The sequence below is a fragment of the Atheta coriaria genome, unplaced genomic scaffold, assembly GCF_025399875.1.
Source record: "Atheta coriaria isolate IRGN ID8LTWV9N9 unplaced genomic scaffold, Caltech_Dcor_3.1 hic_scaffold_2_pilon, whole genome shotgun sequence".
NCBI classification, from domain to species: Eukaryota; Metazoa; Arthropoda; class Insecta; order Coleoptera; family Staphylinidae; genus Dalotia; species Dalotia coriaria.
The window spans coordinates 1,264,405-1,286,172 of record NW_027045444.1 but is presented as its reverse complement, the minus strand read 5'-3'; the positions used below and the strand labels follow the sequence as shown (position 1 = coordinate 1,286,172).

Genomic DNA, 21,768 nt, shown 5'->3' with positions numbered 1-21,768 from the left:
ATGTTTCGATGTTCTAACAATTATTTGTTTAAAAGTTATTATTTGTTCAAATATTGATTTTTATGTTTATAACTTTATAAGCTGTAAAAGCTTAAAAGCTTCTTGAAATCTATTATAGATAATTTGGCGACAATAAAAAAGAGAGACCAATTGTTTGTACAAAATTGTTAATGGGATTCTAATTAAATTAATGACGTAGGACATAATAGCATCAAGGCGATCGCGGCGTCATTAATTACACACGCAACAACTCTTCAACAATTAAAAAACTTAAAAATTCTTATCGATTAGTTCCAAAAACAGCACTTCAAAATATATTTCATAATTTAAATTATTGGAAGTAATCACTTGAAAACAGATAACAAACTACTATAAATAAATAATGCATCAAACAATTGCATCATTCAGGATAGTGCATTGCAATCTAATACTCTAAGAAGTCCTAAAAAGGTAAATTATCATATAAAAATATAAATTATTATTATTTTTACACATTGAAAAACACTTACTATACTTTCTTCTATAATTCTTTAAAGACTTATTGTGGATCCAAAATGACAAATGCACTTGTGATTGCATCTAGAAAAGGAGACCTCACAACTGTACGACTACTATTGAAGAACAACACAGATGTGAATCTTCCCAACGATCACGGCAATACCCCATTGATGTGGGCATCGATCAACGGCAATCTTAAAATTGTTAAAGAATTATTAAAGAACAACGCAGATGTAAATCTAATCAATAACATCGGCGACTCTGCTTTAATACTTGCATTGTACCAAGGACATCTTTCTATTGCACGAGAACTGCTGAAGAACAACGCAGAAGTCAACCAAACAAATAAATATGGCAACACAACCCTAATATGGGCATCACATGGAGGACATCTTGACATTGTCCGAAAATTATTGAAAAAAAATGCAAAAGTGAATATTCAGAATGATAACTTGGACACACCGTTGATATTAGCATGCGGAGAAGGACATCTTGAAACTGTCAAAGAATTATTAAAAAACGAAGCTGAAATAAACCTGGCTAATAATGAAGGTTATACTGCATTGATGTTAGCATCACGCAACGGACATACAGAAATTGTTCAACAATTATTAAAGAGTAACGCTGAAATAAACCAAGCTGATAAAGAGGGTAAGACATCGTTGATGATGGCATCTTCCGAAGGACATCTTGAGGTCATCCAAAAACTAATGAAAAGAGAAGCAAATGTAAACCTAACTGATAAGAAAGGCTGGACAGCTTTAATGTTAGCATCAAATAAAGGTTATGTTGAAATTGTAGAAGAATTACTACAAAACAACGCAAATATTAACCACGTTGATAAAAAAGGAAAAACATCATTAATGTTAGCATCATCCAACGGACATCTTAAAGTACTACAAAAACTACTCCAAAATAACGCAGATGTGAATCAAGGTGATAAACATGGAAACACTGCGTTGATGTGGGCATCTGGTAGAGGACATCTTCAAATCGTTCAAGAACTCATCAATAACAACGCAGAAGTAAACCTAGCTGATAAAGATGGCAACTCATCATTGATGTTAGCATCATGTGGAAAACACCTTGATGTTCTACACGAACTATTGAAAAATAACGCTGATGTGAATCAAGGTGATAAAAATGGCGACACAGCATTAATCTTAGCTTCAGGAGGAGGACATTTACAAATCGTAGAAGAATTATTAAAGAACAACGCCAATGTAAATCTGGGTAATAACAAAGGCATCACACCGTTACTATGGGCATCATGTGGAGGACATCCTGAAATTGTTGAAGAATTGTTGGATAATAAAGCAGATATAAATCAAGTTGATCAAGGTGGAAACACAGCGTTAATAGCAGCGTCGTTCTTAGGACATCTGGAAATTGTTCATGTACTTTTGAAGAACAATACTGATGTTAATGTGGCTGATCAGAATGGGGATACGGCGTTGATGTATGCATCCTGTGGAGGACATTTTGAAATTGTCCAAGAATTGTTGAGGAATAGAGCTGATATTAATTTAGTTAATAGGGATGGGAAGACAGCGTTGATGTTGGCGTCGAAAAAAGGGCAGATTAAGATTTTGCAAGAGTTATGGAAGAGTAAGGCAGATGCGGATTATTTTGATACAAATACAGAGGCATTGCTTAATGGTGATCCTAAGGTTGTGCCTGAATTGAGAAAGGAAGATTTACATTTGAAGAAAGTGGATGAAAATGATGATATGGCATGGGTACTGCCAGAGTATGAAAAAAGTCATGTTCTTATTCAAAAACTGCAGAAATTCCTGAGCGGTAAGAAGTTAGTTGATGCCAAGAAGATAACGTCTTTGATAATTAGAGTGTTGAGGAGTTTGACATTGAAAAGTCAAAACAAAATTATTAAGATGTTGAAAAAAATTAGTAGAACTGCCAGTGCCATGTAATAAAATTGATAAACTGTTTGTGAAGTATTATATGTGTTAGATTATATGACTTTATCTGAATTGATTTAAGGCTTTAAACTAAAATAAACAAATATATAAGTACATTAAATCTATGACAACAATGCAAACACTTTAAATGTTTGCACTAGAATAAGATAACTTTTTGTAAAATTAAAACTAGCAGGGCAAGAAATTTAACTTGAAATTAAAATTAAAGTTGATAATTACATGAAAATAAAAACTTTTAACTTTTAGTCAAAGTATTATTATTCAAATACCATTAGTTATAAACATCAAAGTAACTGCCCTTTACTGTCATTCTTTTTGGGACGAGAAAAATCTGAAAAATGCACGAATGATTTTCATACTAAAAATATCCTCTATTGACGTATCATTTTAGACTGGAATTGTGCACCATTTGCATTTTTTAACACTTTGATTAGTTATTAAACATTTTAGCTGTTGGCTGATTTTGACTCACGTCCTTTGGTCCGCGTTGTATCGACTCTCTGATCTTCTAATTATCAGGTTAAATATTTCGCCACAAATTGCTGGTTGTTCTTGCTTCCTATCATCAACAACATACACATTCTCTTCTTCAGCGAATGCAAGCACAAGATGAGAACATGCTTTATCATATTCCTTTCGCAGGTTTTGCACATGATACAATTAGCCAATGGGCGTTCCAAACTTCGCCAGGTGGCCCAAGAACATCCATAACAAATCGGTGCTTGAGTTTGCGTTTAGTTTACCTAACCGATTTTTTTAATCTAGATTTGAAGGTTTGAGGTCATGAATTAGCCAGTTTCATGCCTTCCATGTGCAGAGTTAAATCTTCTTAAAACATGTACCATGCCTAATTCTAAACAAGTCACGGTAGTAATTAAATCTTTGTTCAAATATATCTCTTCGAGTTTTTTAGAAATGTGTAAATATCTTGTAGTAATGTAATTATATCAGAGCGGGATAAATCTAATATTTTCAAATTAAAAACTTCGTGAATTTTGCAGACAATTGGACAAACTAATGATTTTTAATGGGTTGTTTAGTAGATATAGTTCTTCAATTGTTTTTTTGATATGTTAGAAGACATTGTTATAAATTGTACCCTATCTGTTGTGGTTGAAATTAAGAATTTTCAAAGATTTGAGAAGATAACTTTTACAATCATTCTATAAACCCTTACATTTTACAAAAACTTAAAATATATTAAATTACCAAACATTCATAAAAGATACAAAAAAATTACAAAGTTCTAAGAATTATTTGTTTAAAAGTTACTATTTATTAAAATATTGACTCTTATATCTATGATTTTTTAAGCTATAAAAGCTTAAAAGCTTCTTGAAACCTCTTATAGATAATTTGGAGACAATAAAAAAGATAAACAAAGTGTTTGTACAAAATAGTTAATGAGATTCTAAGTAAATTAATGACGTAGGAAACAATTGCATCAAGGAGATCGCGGCGTCATTAATTAACCACGTAACACCTCTTCAACATTAAAAAAAAATTAAAAGTCTTATCAACTAGTTCTCAAAACAGCTTTTCAAAATAGATTTCATAATTATCTAATACTAAAAATGACGGAAATAGTCACTTGAATCAAGATAACAAGTTACTATAAATTAATATTGCAGCAAACAATTGCATCATTCAGAATAGTGCATTTCAATCTAATACATCAAAAAGTCTTGAACATTCTGAACACAGGTGAGATATTTAATTACTTAAAAGTAAATTATTAATATTCTTACCAATAACAAAATACTTACTAATTTTTTCTCTATGATCTTTTAAAGACTTATCGTGGATCCAAAATGGCTAATGGGCTTGTGATTGCATCCAGAAAAGGAGACCTCTCAACAGTTCGACTACTATTGAAGAACAAAGCAGATGTCAACCTACCCAATGACAACGGCAACACCGCATTAATATGGGCATCATATAACGGACATCTTAAAATTGTCCTGGAACTATTAAAGAACAACGCAGATGTCAATCTAGTCAATAACATCGGCGACTCTGCATTAATACTTGCATTACACAAAGGACATCTTGATATTGCACGAAAACTCCTGAAGAACAACGCAGAAGTCAATCATGTTAATAAATATGGTAACACACCATTGATTTGGGCATCATTCGGAGGACATCTCGAAATTGTCCAAAAACTATTGATGAATAATGCAGAAGTGAATATTATTAACATTCATGGTGACACCCCATTGATATTAGCATCAAGCGAAGGACATTTTGAAACTGTCAGAGAATTATTACAAAATGGAGCTGAAGTAAATCCAGGTAATAATGAAGGTTACACTGCATTGATGTTAGCATCACGAAACGGACATGCAGGAATTGTTGAACTATTATTAAAGAACAACGCAGAAATAAACCAAGCTAATAAACATGGCATGACATCATTGATGATGGCATCTTCTGAAGGACACTTAGAGGTCATTCACAAACTATTAAAAAAGAAAGCAGCTGTTAATTCAGCTGAAAAAGATGGCAATACATCATTAATGCTTGCATCATCAAAAGGACATCTTAAAATTGTCCAAAAATTATTAAGATATAATCCACAAGTAAATCCAGCTAACAAAGAAGGCATGACATCTTTAATGTTGGCATCATCCAACGGACATCTTGAAATAACAAAAGCACTGTTAAAGAAAAGAGCAGCTGTAAACCTAGCTGAGAAAAACGGTTACACAGCTTTAATGTTCGCCACTAATAAAGGCTACACTGAAATAGTTCAGGAACTATCAAAGAAAAACGCAGATGTGAATCAAGCTGATAAAAATGGCATCACACCATTAATGTCAGCATCAACAAAAGGACATCTTCATATAGTCGAAGAACTATTAAAAAACAAAGCAACAGTTAATCTAATAAATCATGAAGGCAGCTCTTCATTGATCCTAGCATCACGTGCTGGACATCTTGAAATTGTCCAAAATTTAATCAATCATAGAGCCGCTGTTAATCTACGTGATAATTATGGAGACACAGCACTAATGTGGGCATCCGGTAGAGGACATCTTCAAATTGTTCAAGAATTATTAAAAAACAATGCAAAAGTAAATGTAGCTGATAACGATGGAAACTCATCATTGATACTGGCATCAACAGGAGGACATCTTGAAGTTGTCCAAGAATTAATACAAAACAAAGCTGTTGTGAATCAAGGTGATAAAAAAGGCGATACGGCGTTAATCTTAGCATCAGGTGAAGGACATCCAAGAGTAGTTGAAGAACTATTGATGAATAACGCACAAGTTAATCTTGATGATCACAAAGGTGTCACTCCTTTAATATCAGCATCCTGTGGAGGACATTTGGAAGTTGTCCAAATACTACTGAAAAACAAAGCAGAAGTCAATAAAATTGATAATGACGGTGATAATGCTTTGGTATTAGCATCACGAAATGGACATCTTAAAGTTGTTCAAGAATTATTAAAAAATAATGCAAAAGTAAATGCAGTGGATAAAAATGGTGACACGGCGTTGTTATGGGCATCTTGTGGAGGTTATCTGGAAATAGTGCAAGAGTTATTAAGAAATAACGCTGAAGTTAATAAAATTGATAAGAAAGGAAACACGGCGTTGATAGTAGCATCATATTTAGGACATTTTAAAGTTGTTCAAATGCTTTTGAAGAACAAAGCTGAAATTAATCTTGTTGATCATAATGGCGATACACCTTTGATCTGGGCATCATGTGGAGGTCACCTTGAAATTGTTCAAGAATTGCTAAAAAGTAAAGCATATGTGAATCATGCTAATCAAGATGATAATACAGCATTGCTTCTTGCATCTCGGTATGGACATCTTGATATTGTTCAAGAATTATTGAAGAATAAAGCTGATATTAATGTGGTTAATAAGAAAGGGAAGACAGCGTTGATGTTGGCTGCTGATAAAGGACATATTAAGATTATACAGGAGTTGTTGAAGAACAATGCGGAGGTTAATCAGTCTAAGAAATATGTGGTTACATCGCAAAATATTTATGAGAAAGTTGTTCCGGATCTGTTGAAGAATACTGTTGTTGATGAGAAAAAAGTGGGAGTAGATAAGAATATTGATAAGTCAAAGACGTGGTCAGAGCGTGAAAGGAGTCATCGTCTTGCTCAGGAATTTGAGAAGCATCTGGATGATACCAAGTTAGTTGCTGCTTCAAAGAAGATTTCGTCTTTGATTCTTGCGGCGTTGAAGCGTCAGTATAAAATGATTAAGAAGCAGTATTATATTAAGAAAAGTAGTGATAATGCTAATACGATATGGTACTAAAGAGTTTTATTCATGAGCATTAACTATGATTTCGAATGTATATGTAAATAAATAGGGTTTTATTGTAGCTATTTTTTTCTTTCATAGTGATACAAATTTAAGAATTATGATATTCAACGTAATAGTTAAATTAAGCATTAAACGTCATTTGTATATATTCTTGTAAAGTTTAAAATAAAAATTTAAAATACAAATTATAACATGTTTTAATTTGAATTCCATTCAGGATGAAAAAGATTATAAAAACAAGAAAAACAAATAGATGACTTTTTGTCTGAAGATTGTAATATTTAAATGTCAAATATTGATAAATTGATGAAAATTGATACTCGTACATTTAAAATTCTCAAACATTGCACCAACTGCACCGTAAGTATCCCTTTCATAACGATATTGTGAGGGTATAGCGTACAGTAAATGTTTACTTTACTTTGCTTGTTATTAATACTCACCCTCTCGCAAAACTATTGTTTTTCAATACTGTTTTTCAATTTCTTATTTGTATAAAAACAATTGTTTGTATAGTACAATTGCAATAATTGCTTGTGAATAAGCCGAAATAGCTCAGTTGGGAGAGCGTTAGACTGAAGATCTAAAGGTCCCTGGTTCAATCCCTGATTTCGGCACGTTGCTTTTGCCAGAAATTTATCATACTACTGCAAAATGTCGTTTTGGTAATGGTATGCAAAATAACACCCTGTACCTTACAAACTAATTGATTTTTTTAAAGTTTGCTACCTCTAAGTTAAAGTTAGAAAGTTCCCCAACACGATGCATACATTTGCAACCCCATAGCTTTTCTAAAAATACCCTAAAATTATTTTTGAAAGAAGCATTTTTCACCAAAATTTAAATATGGTATGGAAAACACCCTGTATCTCGTGAACTAATTAATTTTTTGGCATCTTTTTATTGCAATATAAATGAAAAAAAACTCTCTATACATAGCCTATTTTTCCAACCATCTAGCACTTCCGTAAGTGATCTGAAACGCCCTTTAAAAACTGACATTTTTCACAAAATATGAAAACATACTATGGAAAACACCCTGTATCATCTGAATTAATCAAGTTTTTTCGATTTTTTTACATTCATGTTAAAGCTCGAGAACTCCTCTACACGACGCATACTTTTTTTATCTTCTACCCCTTTTAAAAGTACCCCAAAACTTCCTTTAAAAATTGACATTTTTCAAAAAAATTGAAAACATGTTGTGTAAAACACTCTGTATCTCGTGAATTAATCAACTTTTTTAGAGTTTATCACCGCCATTTTATAGCTCGAGAGTTCCTCTATATGATGCATACTTTTTCAATCTCCCAGCCCTTTTGGAAGTATCCTTAAATTCCTTTTAAAAATTAGCATTTAAAGAAAAATTTGAAAGCATGGTGTGAAAAATACCCTGTATCTCGTGAACTAATTAACTTTTTTAGACTTTGTTGATGCCGTGTTAAAGCTCGAGAGTCCTTCTATATGACGCATGTTTTTATAATTTCTTAGCCCTTTCGGAAGTGTCTTAAAACGTTCTTTAAAAATTAGCAATTTTTAGAAAAGTTGAATACATGGTGTGAAAAACACCCTGTATCTCACGAACTGTTGGACTTTTCTGGTGTTTCTTACCGCCATATTGAAGCGCGAGAGTGTCTCTACATGATGCATGTCGTTTCAATCTCCTTGCCCTTTGAAAAGTACCCTAAAACGTCCTTTAAAAATTAGCAATTTTTAGAAAAGTTGAAAACATGGTGTGAAAAACACCCTGTATCTCGTGGACTTTCTTTAAATTTCTTACCGCCATTTTTAAGTTCGAGAGTTCCTCTACACGACGTATTTCTCTCCAACACCCTAACCTTTCTAAAAGTGCCTTAAAATGCACTTTAAAAATAGCTATTTTTGGCATAAAAATTTCATTTTTGATCGAATAACAGGATCGAACTTTTTGTTCCAATTTTTTCAGTCCAAGAACAGGGTCGAATTGTGTTTAAAAATTTTTGGCCAAAAATGGATCAAATATTTTTCTTAAATTTTTTTTGTTGAATAACAGGGTTGAACTTTTTTGTTTAAAATTTCCCCGTAAAAAAATTTTTCCTGCAGGTCTCATTAAGTGGAATGTGCACTCACATCGAGACTTTAGAATCAATTATCTCAGAAACTAATAAAGCTACACAAGAACCAAAAACACCCCGATGTTCAGCATCAAATCCTAGATCAGATAACATTTAAAAAATTTCAAATATAACATGTGCCTAATAAATTTTCTACCGCGATTTTCTCGGAAAATAATAAAGATAGAAGAAAACTTTCTTCATTTAGTTCATGCCGTAGTAAGGATCTATAAAATGGCAGATTTAGTTTTTCCATTTTCCAAAGTTGACCAAAGACCACTCAAAAACATCAAGAGGTTACACTTGACTCTTTTTGGACTCAAAAAATTTTTTAAGCTAGAAGAAAATGGAAAACGCTAATCGATTGAGTTTTCCAAGGGGATGAAAGATATCAAGTCAGTTTTCCGATAACATCATTATTTCAGAAAATAGGTTATTCCAAAACAGTTTTTCGCATTTAAAAGAGCGAAATATTGATTTTATCGGAAAACTGACTTGATATCTTTCATCCCCTTGGAAAACTCCGTCGATTAGCGTTTTCCATTTTCTTCTAGCTGAAAAAAAATTTTTTAAGTCCAAAAAGAGTCAAGTGTAACCTCTTGATGTTTTTGAGTGGTCTTTGGTCAACTTTGGAAAATTGAAAAACTAAATCTGCCATTTTATAGATCCTTATCACGGCATGAACAAAATGAAGAAAGTTTTTATTATCTTTATTACTTTCTAAGAAAATCGCGGCAGAAAATTTTTGGGCACATGTTTTATTTCAAATTTTTAAATGTTATCTGATCTAGGATTTGATGCTGAACATCAGGGTGTTTTTGGTTTTTCTTTAGCTTAATTCGTTCCTGGGATAATTGAATTTTAAGTCTCGATAGGAATACACATTTCACTTAATGAGATTTACAGGAAAATTCCTTACTGCTATTAGGTGAAGAGTGTTTAAATTAAATAATTAAATAAAGTTTTTTTGCAGCACTTTTAGATTTGGAGATAATGGCAATTTAATGTTTCGACGGGAAAATTTTAATAAAAAGTTCGACTCTGTTGTTCGAGCAAAAAATTTTTTAGAAAAGAGTTCAACCCTGTTATTCGACCAAACAAAATTTTAAGAGAAAAATTCGACTGTTTTTTGACAAAAAAAATTTTAAAAAATTCGATCCTGTTTTTCGACCAGAAAAAATTTTACAAAAAAGTTCGACCCTGTTATTCGACCAAAAAATGAATTTTTTGGGACAAAAATAGGTATTTTTGATGTACATTTTAGAGTACTTCTGGAAGGACCAGGGGGTTGGAAAAATATGCATCGTCTAGAAGAACTCTCTAGCTTTAACATGGCGGTAAGAAACTTCAGAAAAGTCCAATAGTTCACGAGATACAGGGTGTTTTTCACACCATGTTTTCAACTTTTTTGAAAATTGCTAACTTTTCAAGGACGTTTAAGGGCACTTCCTAAAGGCCTAGGAGATTGAAACGTTATGCATCGTGTAGAGACACTCTTGAGCTTTAATATGGCTGTAAGAAACTTCAGAAAAGTCCAATAGTTCACGAGATACAGGGTGTTTTTCACACCATGTTTTCAACTTTTTTGAAAATTGCTAATTTTTAAAGGACGTTTTAGGGTACTTTCTAAAGGGCTAGAAGATTCACACGGTATGCATCGTGTAGAGACATTCTCGAGCTTCAATATGGCGGTAACAAACTTTAGAAAAGTCCAATAATTCATAAGATACAGGGTGTTTTTCACACCATGTTATCAACTTTTTTGAAAATTGCTAATTTTTAAAGGACGTTTAAGGACACTTCCCAAAGGGCTAGGATATTGAAATGGTATGCGTCATGTAGAGAAACTCTCGAACTTTAATATGACGGTCAGAAATTTTAGAAAAATTAAATAGTTCACAAGATACAGGGTATTTTCTATACCATGTTTTTCATTTTTTTGATAAATGCCAGTTTTTATTGGTTGTTTTAAGGCACTTCCGGAAAGGCTAAAAGATTGAAAAGGTATGCATTGTGTAGAGAAACTTTCGAACTTTAACATTGGTGTAAAAAAACTTGAAAAAACCTACTTATTTCACCAAATACAAGGTGCTTTCCATACTGTGTTTTTATATTTTGTGACCAATAACCATTTTTAAAGGGCATTTTAGGGTGCTTACGGAAGTGTTAGAATGTTGGAAAGGTATTCATTATATATTAAGCTTTTCGAACTCTTATATGGCAAAAAAAAATTTAAAAAAACTTAGCTAGTTCACGAGCTACCAGGTCCACACTATAATAACAATTTTTCTTAGAAATGCTAATTTTCAACGAGCTTTTTAGGGGATTTTCAGAAGGGTTAGAAAATTCAAATGGTATGCGTTGTGTAGGGCAACTCTTGAACCTTAAGATGTTGATAAAATACTTTAAAAACGTAAAGTAGTTAACGGGATACAGGGTGTTTCCTCCAGTATATTATCAAATGTTTGAAACAACACTAATTTTGATAGGCACTTTAGGACACTACTAGTAAAGCCTTGGAGGTGAGGAAATTACTCAAATAGAAAAGGTAATCATCCTGTTATCACTCCTAACCCATGAAAAATGAAAAAAATGCTGTATTAGGGAAATAGTTCCACGTTGCGGATTTTGTATTTCAACTTTTGAATTTTAAATCATCGAAATTTGCTCCCACACTTATACAAACTGTAAGGTTATAAGTGCTTTGGTGTGTATGTCTGACGTTGCGTGGCATTTTATACCGCCTTGTGCTGCTCCGCAGGCAAATGTGTAAGCGCATGCTCCGTCCCGTGCATAATGCAAGTAAATAATGAATATTATGTACGGCTTGGCTGTCCGTATATAAAGTACCACTTTTTGTGTCTAAAAACCGTGAATAAACTGGCACAATTAGAAAAAAGGTAATTATTTGTTAAAATATTCAATTTTCAATTTATAGTTAGTTAAAGGGTAAGTTACTAAATTTTTATGGATGATCAATAGACTTGTAGAAGTGTATTATTGATTATTCGCCTACGATAAAACACATAGACAAATTATTTGTACGATATAATTAATAGTATTCTAAGTAAATTAATGACGTAGGATAATTGTATTAAGAAGATCATGGCGTCATTAATTACACACGCAACATCTCTTCACCAATTAAAAAAATTAAAAACTCCTATCAGTTAGTTTCCAAAACAGCTTTTCAATGATATATTAATTATTAAGTTACTAAATTTTTTGTAAATTGATTGGTGATAAGAAGCCTTGTTGAAATCTATTTGCCGACAATAAAAAAGATAAACAAATAGTTTGCACGAAATTGTTAATGAGATTCTAGGTAAATTAATGACGTAGGAGACAATTACATCAAGGAGCTTGCGGCGTCATTAAATACGCAACTCCTCTTAATTAATTAAAAATTTAAAAAGTCTTATCGACCAGTTCCCAAAACAGCTTTTCAAAACATATTTCATAAGTAAACTTCTCGGAAGTAGTCACTTGAATAATGATAACAAATTGCTATAAATTAATAATGCATCAAACAATTGCATCATTGTGAATAGAGCCTTTCCATACTAATACTCCTAGGATTCCTGAACATATTGAACGGAGGTGAGATATTTAATAAAAATTAAATTATTAATATTTTTACTAATTACAAAATACTTACTAAACTTTCTTCTATATTTCTTTAAAGACTTATTGCGGATCCAAAATGACTACCCGGCTACTGATTGCATCAAGAACAGGAGATCTCACAACTGTACGACTACTATTGAAGAACAAAGCAGATGTGAATCAACTTAATGAAAACGGCAATACACCATTAATCTGGGCATCATATAAAGGACACCTTCCTATCGTCCGAGAACTATTGAAAAACAAAGCAAATGTGAATCATGCTAATAAATCTGGCGACACTGCATTAATACTTGCATTGCACAAAGGGCATCTTGATATTGCACGATTGTTATTAAAAAATAAAGCAGATGTAAACCAAGGTGATAAGTATGGTGACACTGCGTTGATGTGGGCTTCAGGTAGAGGACATCTAAAAATTGTTCGAGAATTATTGAAGAACAACGCTGAAATCAATCTGGCTGATAAAGATGGCAACTCTGCATTGATGTTGGCATCATATGGAGGACACCTTGATGTTCTACGTGAACTTCTGAAAAATAACGCTGATGTTAATCAGACTGATAATAATGGCAACACAGCATTAATATTATCATCCGGTGCAGGACATTTAAAAATAGTAAAAGAGTTGTTAAAGAATAACGCCCAAGTAAATTTTGGTAATAAAAATGGTGTTACAGCATTGTTATGCGCATCCTGTGGAGGTCATCTTGAAATTGTCGAAGAATTATTAAAAAATAAAAAATAAAAAATAAAATAAATAAGCTGATGTGAATCTAATGGATAGACAAGGAAATACAGCGTTGACAATAGCTTCATATTTAGGACATCTTGAAACAGTAAGAGAACTTTTGAGAAACAATGCAGATGTGAATCTAGCTGATCAAAATGGAGACACAGCGTTAATATGGGCAGCCTGTAGAGGACATCTTGAAATTATCCAAGAATTGTTAAGAAATAAAGCTGATGTTAAGCTAGCTAATAAAAAACATTTGAACAATGATACGTATATTAAAGAGGAAAAACATTCTCAAAAAACAAAATTAGAAAATACAAAGGAAGTGGCATCTTTGATAAGTACAGCACTAAAAAGTTTTAAATTAAAATGTCAGTTGAATGTTATTAACAAATTGAAAAAATATTGCGGTATTACCAATATTGTGCTTGACAATTATTCACAAACATTGTTTTAGAATAAAAATATAAAGTTTTAAATAATTATATTTATCGTTGTGGTTGTTATTTTTGTCATTGACTCGTTTTTTTAAATAAAAACTAATTTTACATATTTAAATTATATATAAAAATTACTTTAGTACTTTAGTCACGGGGTGGAGCTTGCGCCTGAGCATTTGCCTACGGTCCAGTTCAAGGCCTCTCGTTTAGCCACTTGATACTTAATATATTTAGTACTAGCTTTATCCCGCGGCTTCGCTCGCGTTGAATCCATCAAATAAATATTAGAAATCAATGAAGTTACTGCCGTACGCGTCTGTAGTCACTGAAGAAGTAACAATGAAGTAGAATGGCGGAAAGTTTAAAATGGCTGAAAGTATAGTGTACAGTCTCCATAGTGTAGTCAATTGGATTTGATGTTGACGTAGCTGTCGGTAATACAGTGTGATAATACAGTGTGATGGTACTATAGTACTTAGGTTTGAGCTTCATTGCTAGAATGCTAGATGGCGTTAAAGTAGTCAAATAGCCAGATGCAGAGGTGTTATTGGCTAAACAATTTCTTTATTTTATTTCAAAAATAATTTTTTTTTATTAAATAAAAAGTAGCCTATAACCTTTCGGGGACCACTAAGAATATGTGTACAAATTTTCATGATGATCGGTTAAGTTGTTTTTGCGTAAAAGTGTAACAAACATCAGGACTTTCGCATTTATAATATGAGTAGGGATTAAATTATAGTTCTGAATTTAATTGTCCAAATATTTTAGTATTAATACTATAAAATTATAAACATGAATAAATTTCGAAAACAAAAAAGAAAAAATTAGAGAAAACAATTACTTATGCAACAGTTTATTAAAACCTACACATATAGAAGCTAGCTTAAAATAAATTAATATTTATTTTAAATAAAATCTGACTCATACGACCATAAAAAAAACAGCTCCAAAAATATTTTAATCTATTTACGTATTTCACTCAATGTATTCATCTTGGGTCGTCGTCCTACCATAAAACTGCCTGGAATAAGCAGCCGGCGACTTGTCAAAGATTCCAAACCAGTGGCGTTTCCATGCATACACACCGAACAAGATAACAACAATACCAATCAGAAGACCCAGCATGAAACAAACAAGAATAATTCCATCGTTTTCCGGATGATTACCATATTGATCCAAACGACGCATCTTATACTTCTTCTCGTGTAATTCATAGAAAGTATATTGTTCCATTTCAATAGGTGCAGCACATCTAAAAATTATATACAAAACAATAACAAATTAATTTAACAAAGTCATAATTTAAAATTTTAACAAAAAATTAGTAGATTGAATTATAAATAACAAAGTAATATAGTTTTTGTTATAAGATTGTTTAAGCCTAGCATATCGAGTGTTTAATCAATGGATTGTATAACAATTTTTAGCCACGTGCTGCTTTTTTTCTATTTCTACTTTATTTTCACGTTTAGGTTTTTCTATTTGAACTTTTTTAATTTCAAATCATTGAAATTCGATCGAATACTATTGAAAAATGTGACTAAAGTTTGTGACTAAAGCACTTTAGTCACGACTTTGGCCATCCGTGTTTAAAGTACCACTTTTGGTGTCTCAAAACCATATAACTATCGATTTAAAAGTAAAAATTTAAAAAATCACAAAATTTACTTACTTTAATTCTTTGCATCGTTTTTCATTTATCTTGCAATAAACCGGCAGTAATGTATCAACAATCCATTGATTTTCATATTCGCAGGTCCATGGATTTCCATTAATGTCCAAGTCTTCTAAAGCACTCCAATGCATTGCCAATTCCAATCTTGTCAAAGCATTATTACTCAAATACAACTAAAAATATAACAAAATTATTTCCTCTTCCCTATATAATTACGTCATAACTCAACAAAAACATACTTTTTTCAAATATGAGATAACAGGAGCCTCTGATCCTGTTTCCACATGTGTCAAAGCACTCTCACTAATAGAATGTAGCTTAGGATTGTAAGCCATATGCAATTCTTTCAGTCCTGTTAAGGCACACAATGCGTGATCACCAATTACTTCCAACTCAGGCATTTTACACATGTGTAAAAACTCCAAAGTAGGTACTTCCGGAAAAGCACTAAAAGTATTATTATTTAAAAACAATAATTATTTGTACTTAAATTTTAATTTTACGTTTCTTCTGTGATGTTAATAATTGGGTTTCCACTCAAAGTCAATCTTTTCAATACGTGCGCCATGCCTAATCCTAAACAAGTAACGTTAGTAATTAAATTGTTGCTCAAATATAACTCTTCGAGTTTTCCAGGAGTGTGTAGAAAATCTGGCGGTAATGTAATTATATCAGTGCTGGATAAGTCTAAGACTCTCAAATTTAAAATTCCGTGGATTGCTTGCAAAGTGGACAAATCGATGATTTTTAAAGGGTTGTTTTGTAGATATAGTTCTTCAATTGTTTGTTCAATATGTTGGAAGGCATCGTTGTGGATTGTGTGCAGTCTATTGTGGTCCAAACGCAGGATTTTCAAAGATCTGAGAGGATAATCTTTGCCATCAAGTTGTAATCCCTGAAAATATTCAAAAAAGTTTAAAATATTAGAGAACCATACAAGATACATCATTAAAAATTTTATGGTGGATAGTTAATTAATTTATCTACTAAATAAAATTAATTTCAATGTTTTAACATTAATTGTTTAAAAGTTATTAATTGTTAAAATATTGACTTTTAAATTAGTGTTTATTTTGCAAAAAGTTACTAAATCTTAATTGATGATCAACAGAAATGTTGAAATCTATTTGTTTAATGACTATCACAAAGATAGATAAATTGTTTATACAATGTTGTAAATATCATTGAGATAACTCGTTTCGTGTAAAAGTTATGAGCAATCAAACTTGACTCATTGCAAAATTTTATTTAATTATAAATGTTTTGATTTACTTTGTTTCATTGTCAATTACTCATAATATAATTAACCAATATTAATTATAATTACTTTAATGGAAAGCTAATTAAATACCCTTTCATATTCTTAAAGTAAAAATTGTTTATAATTATTAGTATAAATTTTAATCGTCTTTCAAAAAAAGTTTTAAAAATTCCTAAAAATTGCAATAAATTTTTATTTTTTTAATTACTCGTAAACTAATAATTTCACAAATTAGCAAAAAGTATATATTACTCCTAATTAGAGTATCTATAAGTTGTTTCAATCAGAATTAAAATATCTTAAAAATTAAAAATGTTATACGCGTTTAAACTTACCTTAAACAAATCAGGCGATAACCCATCCAACAAATTATAACTCAATTTCAATTCAACCATCTGTTGAAGATTTTTAAACGCTTCATTGGTTATATCCATAATCATTGTATTTGTCAAATCTAGTACTTTCACACTACTGTTTGGTAAAATAGTATGCACATTCTCAATTGGTAATCCAGTCATATTTAAGTAATAAATGTCATACAAGGTTTGATTATCACTTGAAATGTCCACAAAATTAGCATCCTGATAGAGTTCTACACAAAATATTAATAAACAAATTATAATAATAATATATTTTTAAACAATACACGAATTACTTACCATTTACCACTAAATATGGTGAATGTGAGCAGTCGAAGATAAATTTGTCATCGTGCACCAAGCAAGTACAATTATCACACATCGGCGATGAATGCGTAATTGCTTTTGATATTAATGATAATATAATTAGGATATTAACTGCTGTAATTAGGCCCATTTTGACCAGTTTAATACTAATTACGCACAAACTCAAACTCAAAGTTTAGTGAGCAATGATTTTGTGTGCGGTAGAACATATTCTACTCTCTAGCTGTTTGTTTGATTATATGATGTGATATACTGATAATGGGATAACTGATAAGATAAGTGAATCATGGGTTATACAAGTACAAGCAGGTCTAATAAAAATTAATATTGTTTGTTTTGGTGTGTTATGATTTCTGTTCATCATAATTTCTTTTAAATTTTTAAAGAAAAATTTCAAAAATTTTAGAAAAAAAATTTGAAAATTTAAAAAAAAAATCATTTTTAGATGTTTAATTTGATGTAAATTTGTAAAATAATTAAGTTTTGGAACAAATTTTATTTCCGGTAAAAATAAAAATTGTTTTGTAATGATAAAAAGTTTATTTTTGAATGAAAACTTGTTATATGTGAATCAATCACTTATTTTGGCCATGAGACAACCATTCAACAATATTTTAGCAAACAGATTAAATTATATTTTATTTGAGTACATGTGTTATGACAAATAAACGAATTATTTTATTTCCATGATCATAACCTTGCGCCTAGATCACAATTACTTTATTATTTATTATTTACGTTTTTACTATTTACAGAAAAAAATGTTTTGGAAGGGATGTACAAATATACTATATAACTTCGAATAAATGTCATAAAAAATCATAATCCTAAAATATTAATTTTTTCATTCGAAAAAAATTTGATAAAATTTGAAATTAAATTAAAAAACAATTAAAATGAAAGTGATTTTGATTATGATTGTTGCAGTTGTCTATGCTGAGGTAATTTATATTAATATTTATGTATTTATTTTATTTTATTTTATTTTTACAGGCTTTACATACCAAAGAAAACGCTCAATTAATTCAGGAAAATCTGAAGAAATGTGGTGAGGAATTAGGTATTGATGTGACTCCATTGACACCTGGTCCAAAACTTGATTTTTCTATAATGGATGATGAAAAATACAAATGTTTGCCAAAATGTTTCTTGGAGAAGTTTGGTTTTATTGATGCTAGTGGTAATTATCAGCCTGAGAAAGTGAAAGAGGTTATTCCTGATTTACCTGCTGAAATTACTGCAATCAGTGATGCTTGTGTTAAGCAACATACTGAGGATGATTTGTGTACGCGATTTATGGGTGTGCACAAATGTTTGATGGATAAATTTACGCATTAATTGAGTTGATCAGATTCATCCTAGTCCTGATTTTATGTTTGTTTAAAAATGCTTTGTTTTAATAAATATGTGAATTAATTGCAATGATTTGTAGTGTTAATTTTCTTTAAAATTGAACCAAAGAGCGGTGAACTAAAAGATTGTATAAGAAACGATAGATATGTATTGCGTTAAGTACCAAACCAGCCCATTCTAGCTATATAAACAAAGTCGTGTTAGTTACACGATTTATAACTTAAGAACGATGGAACAAATTTTTATAATTTTTGTGTTTTTAGCTTTGTCTTTAATAGGAATAGGTTATGATATATTAAAATATAAGAAATAATTATTTAAAGAGTTTTAAATTAATGAATGAAAATTGATATTGAGAGTCAATTATCGTTATAGCTAAATAATTAAATCAGAGATGGCGCTAAAGTGCACTATTATCATTTCTCATTTTTTAAATATTTCCATGTGTATCTATAAAACTATTATTTATATATCTTCATTAAAGTAATTCGTAAATAAATAATTAAAATACTTGGATGCTAAAACAATAGATAGGTTTTAGTTCTTTTCTTAATTAGGCAGAAACTATTATTATCAAAAAATCAATTTTTATAAAATAGATTCTATATTAAATTTTACGTCTAGATGCATAAAGATTTTGTTGATAACTTTATTACTCAAAAAGTTATAAACAATCAAATTTTGATTTCTTTACAAAAATTAATAATTTACACAAATTGCTCTGTAACTTTTGATAAAATATCGTTATAAATAAAATCTTTTATATTTAAATTTAGAAAAGTATAAGTAAGAATTGAATAAAAGAAAATTTCATCCATTTTTACTAAAAACTACTAGGACAAATTATAATAATACAACTATATGTGCCATGAACGAAAACCTTTATTAACTCACACAATTATAATTTATAATGAATTTAAACTTGTCAAAACATCCAAAAAAACTGGATGTTTTACATCTTTTTCTTGATGATACAAAGTTGAACCTTTGAATACATGTCACACAAATCCGCCTCATTGGTTTCTTTGATGCAATCATTAACATGTCCAACGACTACATCCGGAATGTCTGGGAAAGACTCCTTAAGTTTCTCTGGTAAATATTTACCACTATCATCAACTAATCCAAACTGCTCCATGATGCATTTAGCAAGACATTTGTATTGCGGTTGGCTGATTGTGGCCAAATCGGGTTTCTGTCCGGCTTTGAATGGAGAAATGTCGACTTTCAACTGCTCACCGCATTTCTTCAGAGGTTCTTCCATCATTAACATGGATGCTTCATCATGGAACGCCTAATTATTAAGAAAAAAGGTGAAAAAGAAAAAAAAAAAGAAAATTTTTGATTTTTGATTGATAATATTTGATTTTCTAATATTTTTTAATTTTTACGTGAATTTAATTATTAATTAATTTGATTTTTAATAGGTTTTGTGATTAGGACAACATCAGATACTCTTTCTTTCGTTTTCATCGTTCGAGGATCAAAACAAATCATAATTCAATTCACGTAAAAATAAAAACTTTAAAAAATGTAAATGCTGAATTAATTATTCGAATACAAATAAAAAATGAAATAAATTTTGATTTTGATTTACCTGGGCATATAAAACTGCTCCAAACAAGCAGAAAACACTCAGGAAAACTTTCATTTTGATTAGTTTATTATTTATTATTCCACTGGAACTGGAACTGAAACTGTTGATGTTTTGATAATGTTTGCTGGATGTTTTATACTTTTTTTCAGCTCCCTTCCAATAAAATTCATGAATTAACACGCACCGAAAATTCTAACATGAAAAGTCAAATTAAAATTAGTTAGAATCATGATAATAGAACAAGGTTTCACGTGAAATACTAGTATGTATATGAATAACTAATTGTTTAATAGAGGTGTCATCATGATCCTGTTTATTGTCACAGATTATTGTTATAGTTGTTATTTCATATTTTAACAATACTTGGTATTTGACTATTTTGAAGGTTTGGTAACACATAATGTTTGGTTTATTGGTATCAATGTCATAACAATTTAGTTAGTGTTATTTCAATGAATTATTCCTGAAAATTTACTTTCATTCAATTTATTTTATTATGTAATTTGTTATTATTGCGTATACAAATGTAAGTTTATTGAGGAATATTTTTTTGATAGTTGTTGAAGTTTTAATTGCTTATAACTTTTTTGAATTCATATTTTTGAATTATTTAAAATTTATGTAAAAGATAATTTAATTTTTTATTATATTTGAAAATATTGTTTATTTTTATCTAATAAATAATGAGTTATTTATACTTTTGTTATTAAAACAAAAACAACACAATTTTTTTGGTAGATTGTAGTTTAAACTCTTGTAACTCAGAAATTACGCAAAATAAATAAGAAATTCAAAAAGCACTACGTCAAGAATTTAGTTCTTAATTAACAGGTGCAGTTTTATAGAAATATTGCTAAAATTGTTTAATTTATGTGACTTTTTATGGCTGCGTGTTTTCTTACTCAGCTAAAATTATTTTATAAATTTTACATGCTTCTAACTTTTTTGTTAAATTGAATTTTTAAGTCAAATAAAAACTATTATGACGATAATTTAATATATTATCACATACTTTTTAAAAATTTAAGATAACGCCTACAAATTCCGAGTTATTAATATTTTTGTAAATAAAACCAAGAAACTTTTAATCTCAACAACGTATCAATTTAAAACCATTATTTCTCAATTATTTTATACTCGATTAACGATAATAAAATATCCTTTTATCAATTATTTAATAAATATAATGAATCATATATCAAAAATGTATGTTTCTATGTACTAATTGTGAAAATGCGCTGTTTGACAACCTGGTCGTTATCACAAAGGTCAAATCATGACTCAATGACACGCCGCGACATAAATAAAGCACTGCGCAGCAAAAGGTTAATCGTCCTTAATATCGGCCAACGATATCAACTCGTACGAAGCCACTAAAAGGGGCATTTACTCCCGATGGCCCTTTAGTCAGCCAACTTTTAAATGTCACACCGAGCTATTAGCAAACATGTCTATTTTAAGTCTTTCACTAAGGAAAAAACTCTCTATTACTTTAGTACGTCATAAAATATAAAATCATGAATACTCGTTTGCAAACAGGATGTAGATAATAAAACAG

At 30.4% G+C, this 21,768-nt stretch overlaps 5 protein-coding genes and 1 non-coding gene across 6 annotated transcripts; 4 read left to right on the top strand and 2 right to left on the bottom strand.

The window, feature by feature from the left end:
- Window positions 1-418: 418 nt before the first annotated feature.
- LOC135803288 (serine/threonine-protein phosphatase 6 regulatory ankyrin repeat subunit B-like) lies at window positions 419-6,924 on the top strand. The gene is made up of 3 exons (XM_065316881.1): window positions 419-450; window positions 537-2,426; window positions 4,232-6,924. Exons 2-3 carry the CDS (start codon window positions 555-557, stop codon window positions 6,728-6,730), a joined length of 4,371 nt encoding a protein of 1,456 aa, XP_065172953.1. The 5' UTR covers window positions 419-450; window positions 537-554; the 3' UTR covers window positions 6,731-6,924.
- Window positions 6,925-7,283: 359 nt separating this feature from the next.
- TRNAF-GAA (transfer RNA phenylalanine (anticodon GAA)) lies at window positions 7,284-7,356 on the top strand. Its single transcript has one exon. It is a non-coding gene; the product is annotated as a tRNA-Phe (tRNA).
- Window positions 7,357-12,535: 5,179 nt separating this feature from the next.
- LOC135803286 (kinase D-interacting substrate of 220 kDa-like) lies at window positions 12,536-13,558 on the top strand. Its single transcript, XM_065316880.1, has 3 exons — window positions 12,536-13,118; window positions 13,225-13,465; window positions 13,507-13,558. Exons 1-3 carry the CDS (start codon window positions 12,536-12,538, stop codon window positions 13,556-13,558), a joined length of 876 nt encoding a protein of 291 aa, XP_065172952.1.
- Window positions 13,559-14,475: 917 nt separating this feature from the next.
- Window positions 14,476-17,477, bottom strand: LOC135803358 (leucine-rich repeat transmembrane neuronal protein 1-like). Its single transcript, XM_065316951.1, has 6 exons — window positions 17,234-17,477; window positions 16,910-17,166; window positions 15,817-16,208; window positions 15,553-15,760; window positions 15,311-15,486; window positions 14,476-14,890 (listed from the first exon to the last, which is right to left on the bottom strand). The coding sequence occupies exons 1-6, from the start codon at window positions 17,388-17,390 to the stop codon at window positions 14,614-14,616; spliced, it is 1,467 nt and encodes a 488-aa protein (XP_065173023.1). The 5' UTR covers window positions 17,391-17,477; the 3' UTR covers window positions 14,476-14,613.
- Window positions 17,478-18,078: 601 nt separating this feature from the next.
- Window positions 18,079-18,682, top strand: LOC135803412 (uncharacterized). Its single transcript, XM_065317016.1, has 2 exons — window positions 18,079-18,201; window positions 18,254-18,682. Exons 1-2 carry the CDS (start codon window positions 18,157-18,159, stop codon window positions 18,596-18,598), a joined length of 390 nt encoding a protein of 129 aa, XP_065173088.1. The 5' UTR covers window positions 18,079-18,156; the 3' UTR covers window positions 18,599-18,682.
- A 795-nt stretch (window positions 18,683-19,477) lies between these two features.
- LOC135800084 (uncharacterized) lies at window positions 19,478-20,368 on the bottom strand. The gene is made up of 2 exons (XM_065313188.1): window positions 20,211-20,368; window positions 19,478-19,907 (listed from the first exon to the last, which is right to left on the bottom strand). The coding sequence occupies exons 1-2, from the start codon at window positions 20,262-20,264 to the stop codon at window positions 19,566-19,568; spliced, it is 396 nt and encodes a 131-aa protein (XP_065169260.1). The 5' UTR covers window positions 20,265-20,368; the 3' UTR covers window positions 19,478-19,565.
- Between the last annotated feature and the right edge of the window lie 1,400 nt (window positions 20,369-21,768).

Excerpts from the sequence above, each read along its gene's own strand:
- LOC135803288 (XM_065316881.1), top strand. The coding sequence starts at position 555 with ATGACAAATGCACTTGTGATTGCATCTAGAAAAGGAGACCTCACAACT. Across the intron at positions 2,427-4,231 it reads GTAGAACTGCCAGTGCCATG|ACTTATCGTGGATCCAAAAT; the intron begins TAATAAAATTGA and ends GATCTTTTAAAG.
- LOC135803286 (XM_065316880.1), top strand. The coding sequence starts at position 12,536 with ATGACTACCCGGCTACTGATTGCATCAAGAACAGGAGATCTCACAACT. Across the intron at positions 13,119-13,224 it reads TAACGCCCAAGTAAATTTTG|CTGATGTGAATCTAATGGAT; the intron begins GTAATAAAAATG and ends AAAATAAATAAG. Across the intron at positions 13,466-13,506 it reads AAACATTTGAACAATGATAC|AAAATACAAAGGAAGTGGCA; the intron begins GTATATTAAAGA and ends AAACAAAATTAG.
- LOC135803358 (XM_065316951.1), bottom strand. The coding sequence starts at position 17,390 with ATGGGCCTAATTACAGCAGTTAATATCCTAATTATATTATCATTAATA. Across the intron at positions 17,167-17,233 it reads ACCATATTTAGTGGTAAATG|AACTCTATCAGGATGCTAAT; the intron begins GTAAGTAATTCG and ends TATTTTGTGTAG. Across the intron at positions 15,761-15,816 it reads ATTAACATCACAGAAGAAAC|TGCTTTTCCGGAAGTACCTA; the intron begins GTAAAATTAAAA and ends TAATACTTTTAG.
- LOC135803412 (XM_065317016.1), top strand. The coding sequence starts at position 18,157 with ATGAAAGTGATTTTGATTATGATTGTTGCAGTTGTCTATGCTGAG. Across the intron at positions 18,202-18,253 it reads TTGCAGTTGTCTATGCTGAG|GCTTTACATACCAAAGAAAA; the intron begins GTAATTTATATT and ends TTATTTTTACAG.
- LOC135800084 (XM_065313188.1), bottom strand. The coding sequence starts at position 20,264 with ATGAAAGTTTTCCTGAGTGTTTTCTGCTTGTTTGGAGCAGTTTTATAT. Across the intron at positions 19,908-20,210 it reads GAGCAGTTTTATATGCCCAG|GCGTTCCATGATGAAGCATC; the intron begins GTAAATCAAAAT and ends CTTAATAATTAG.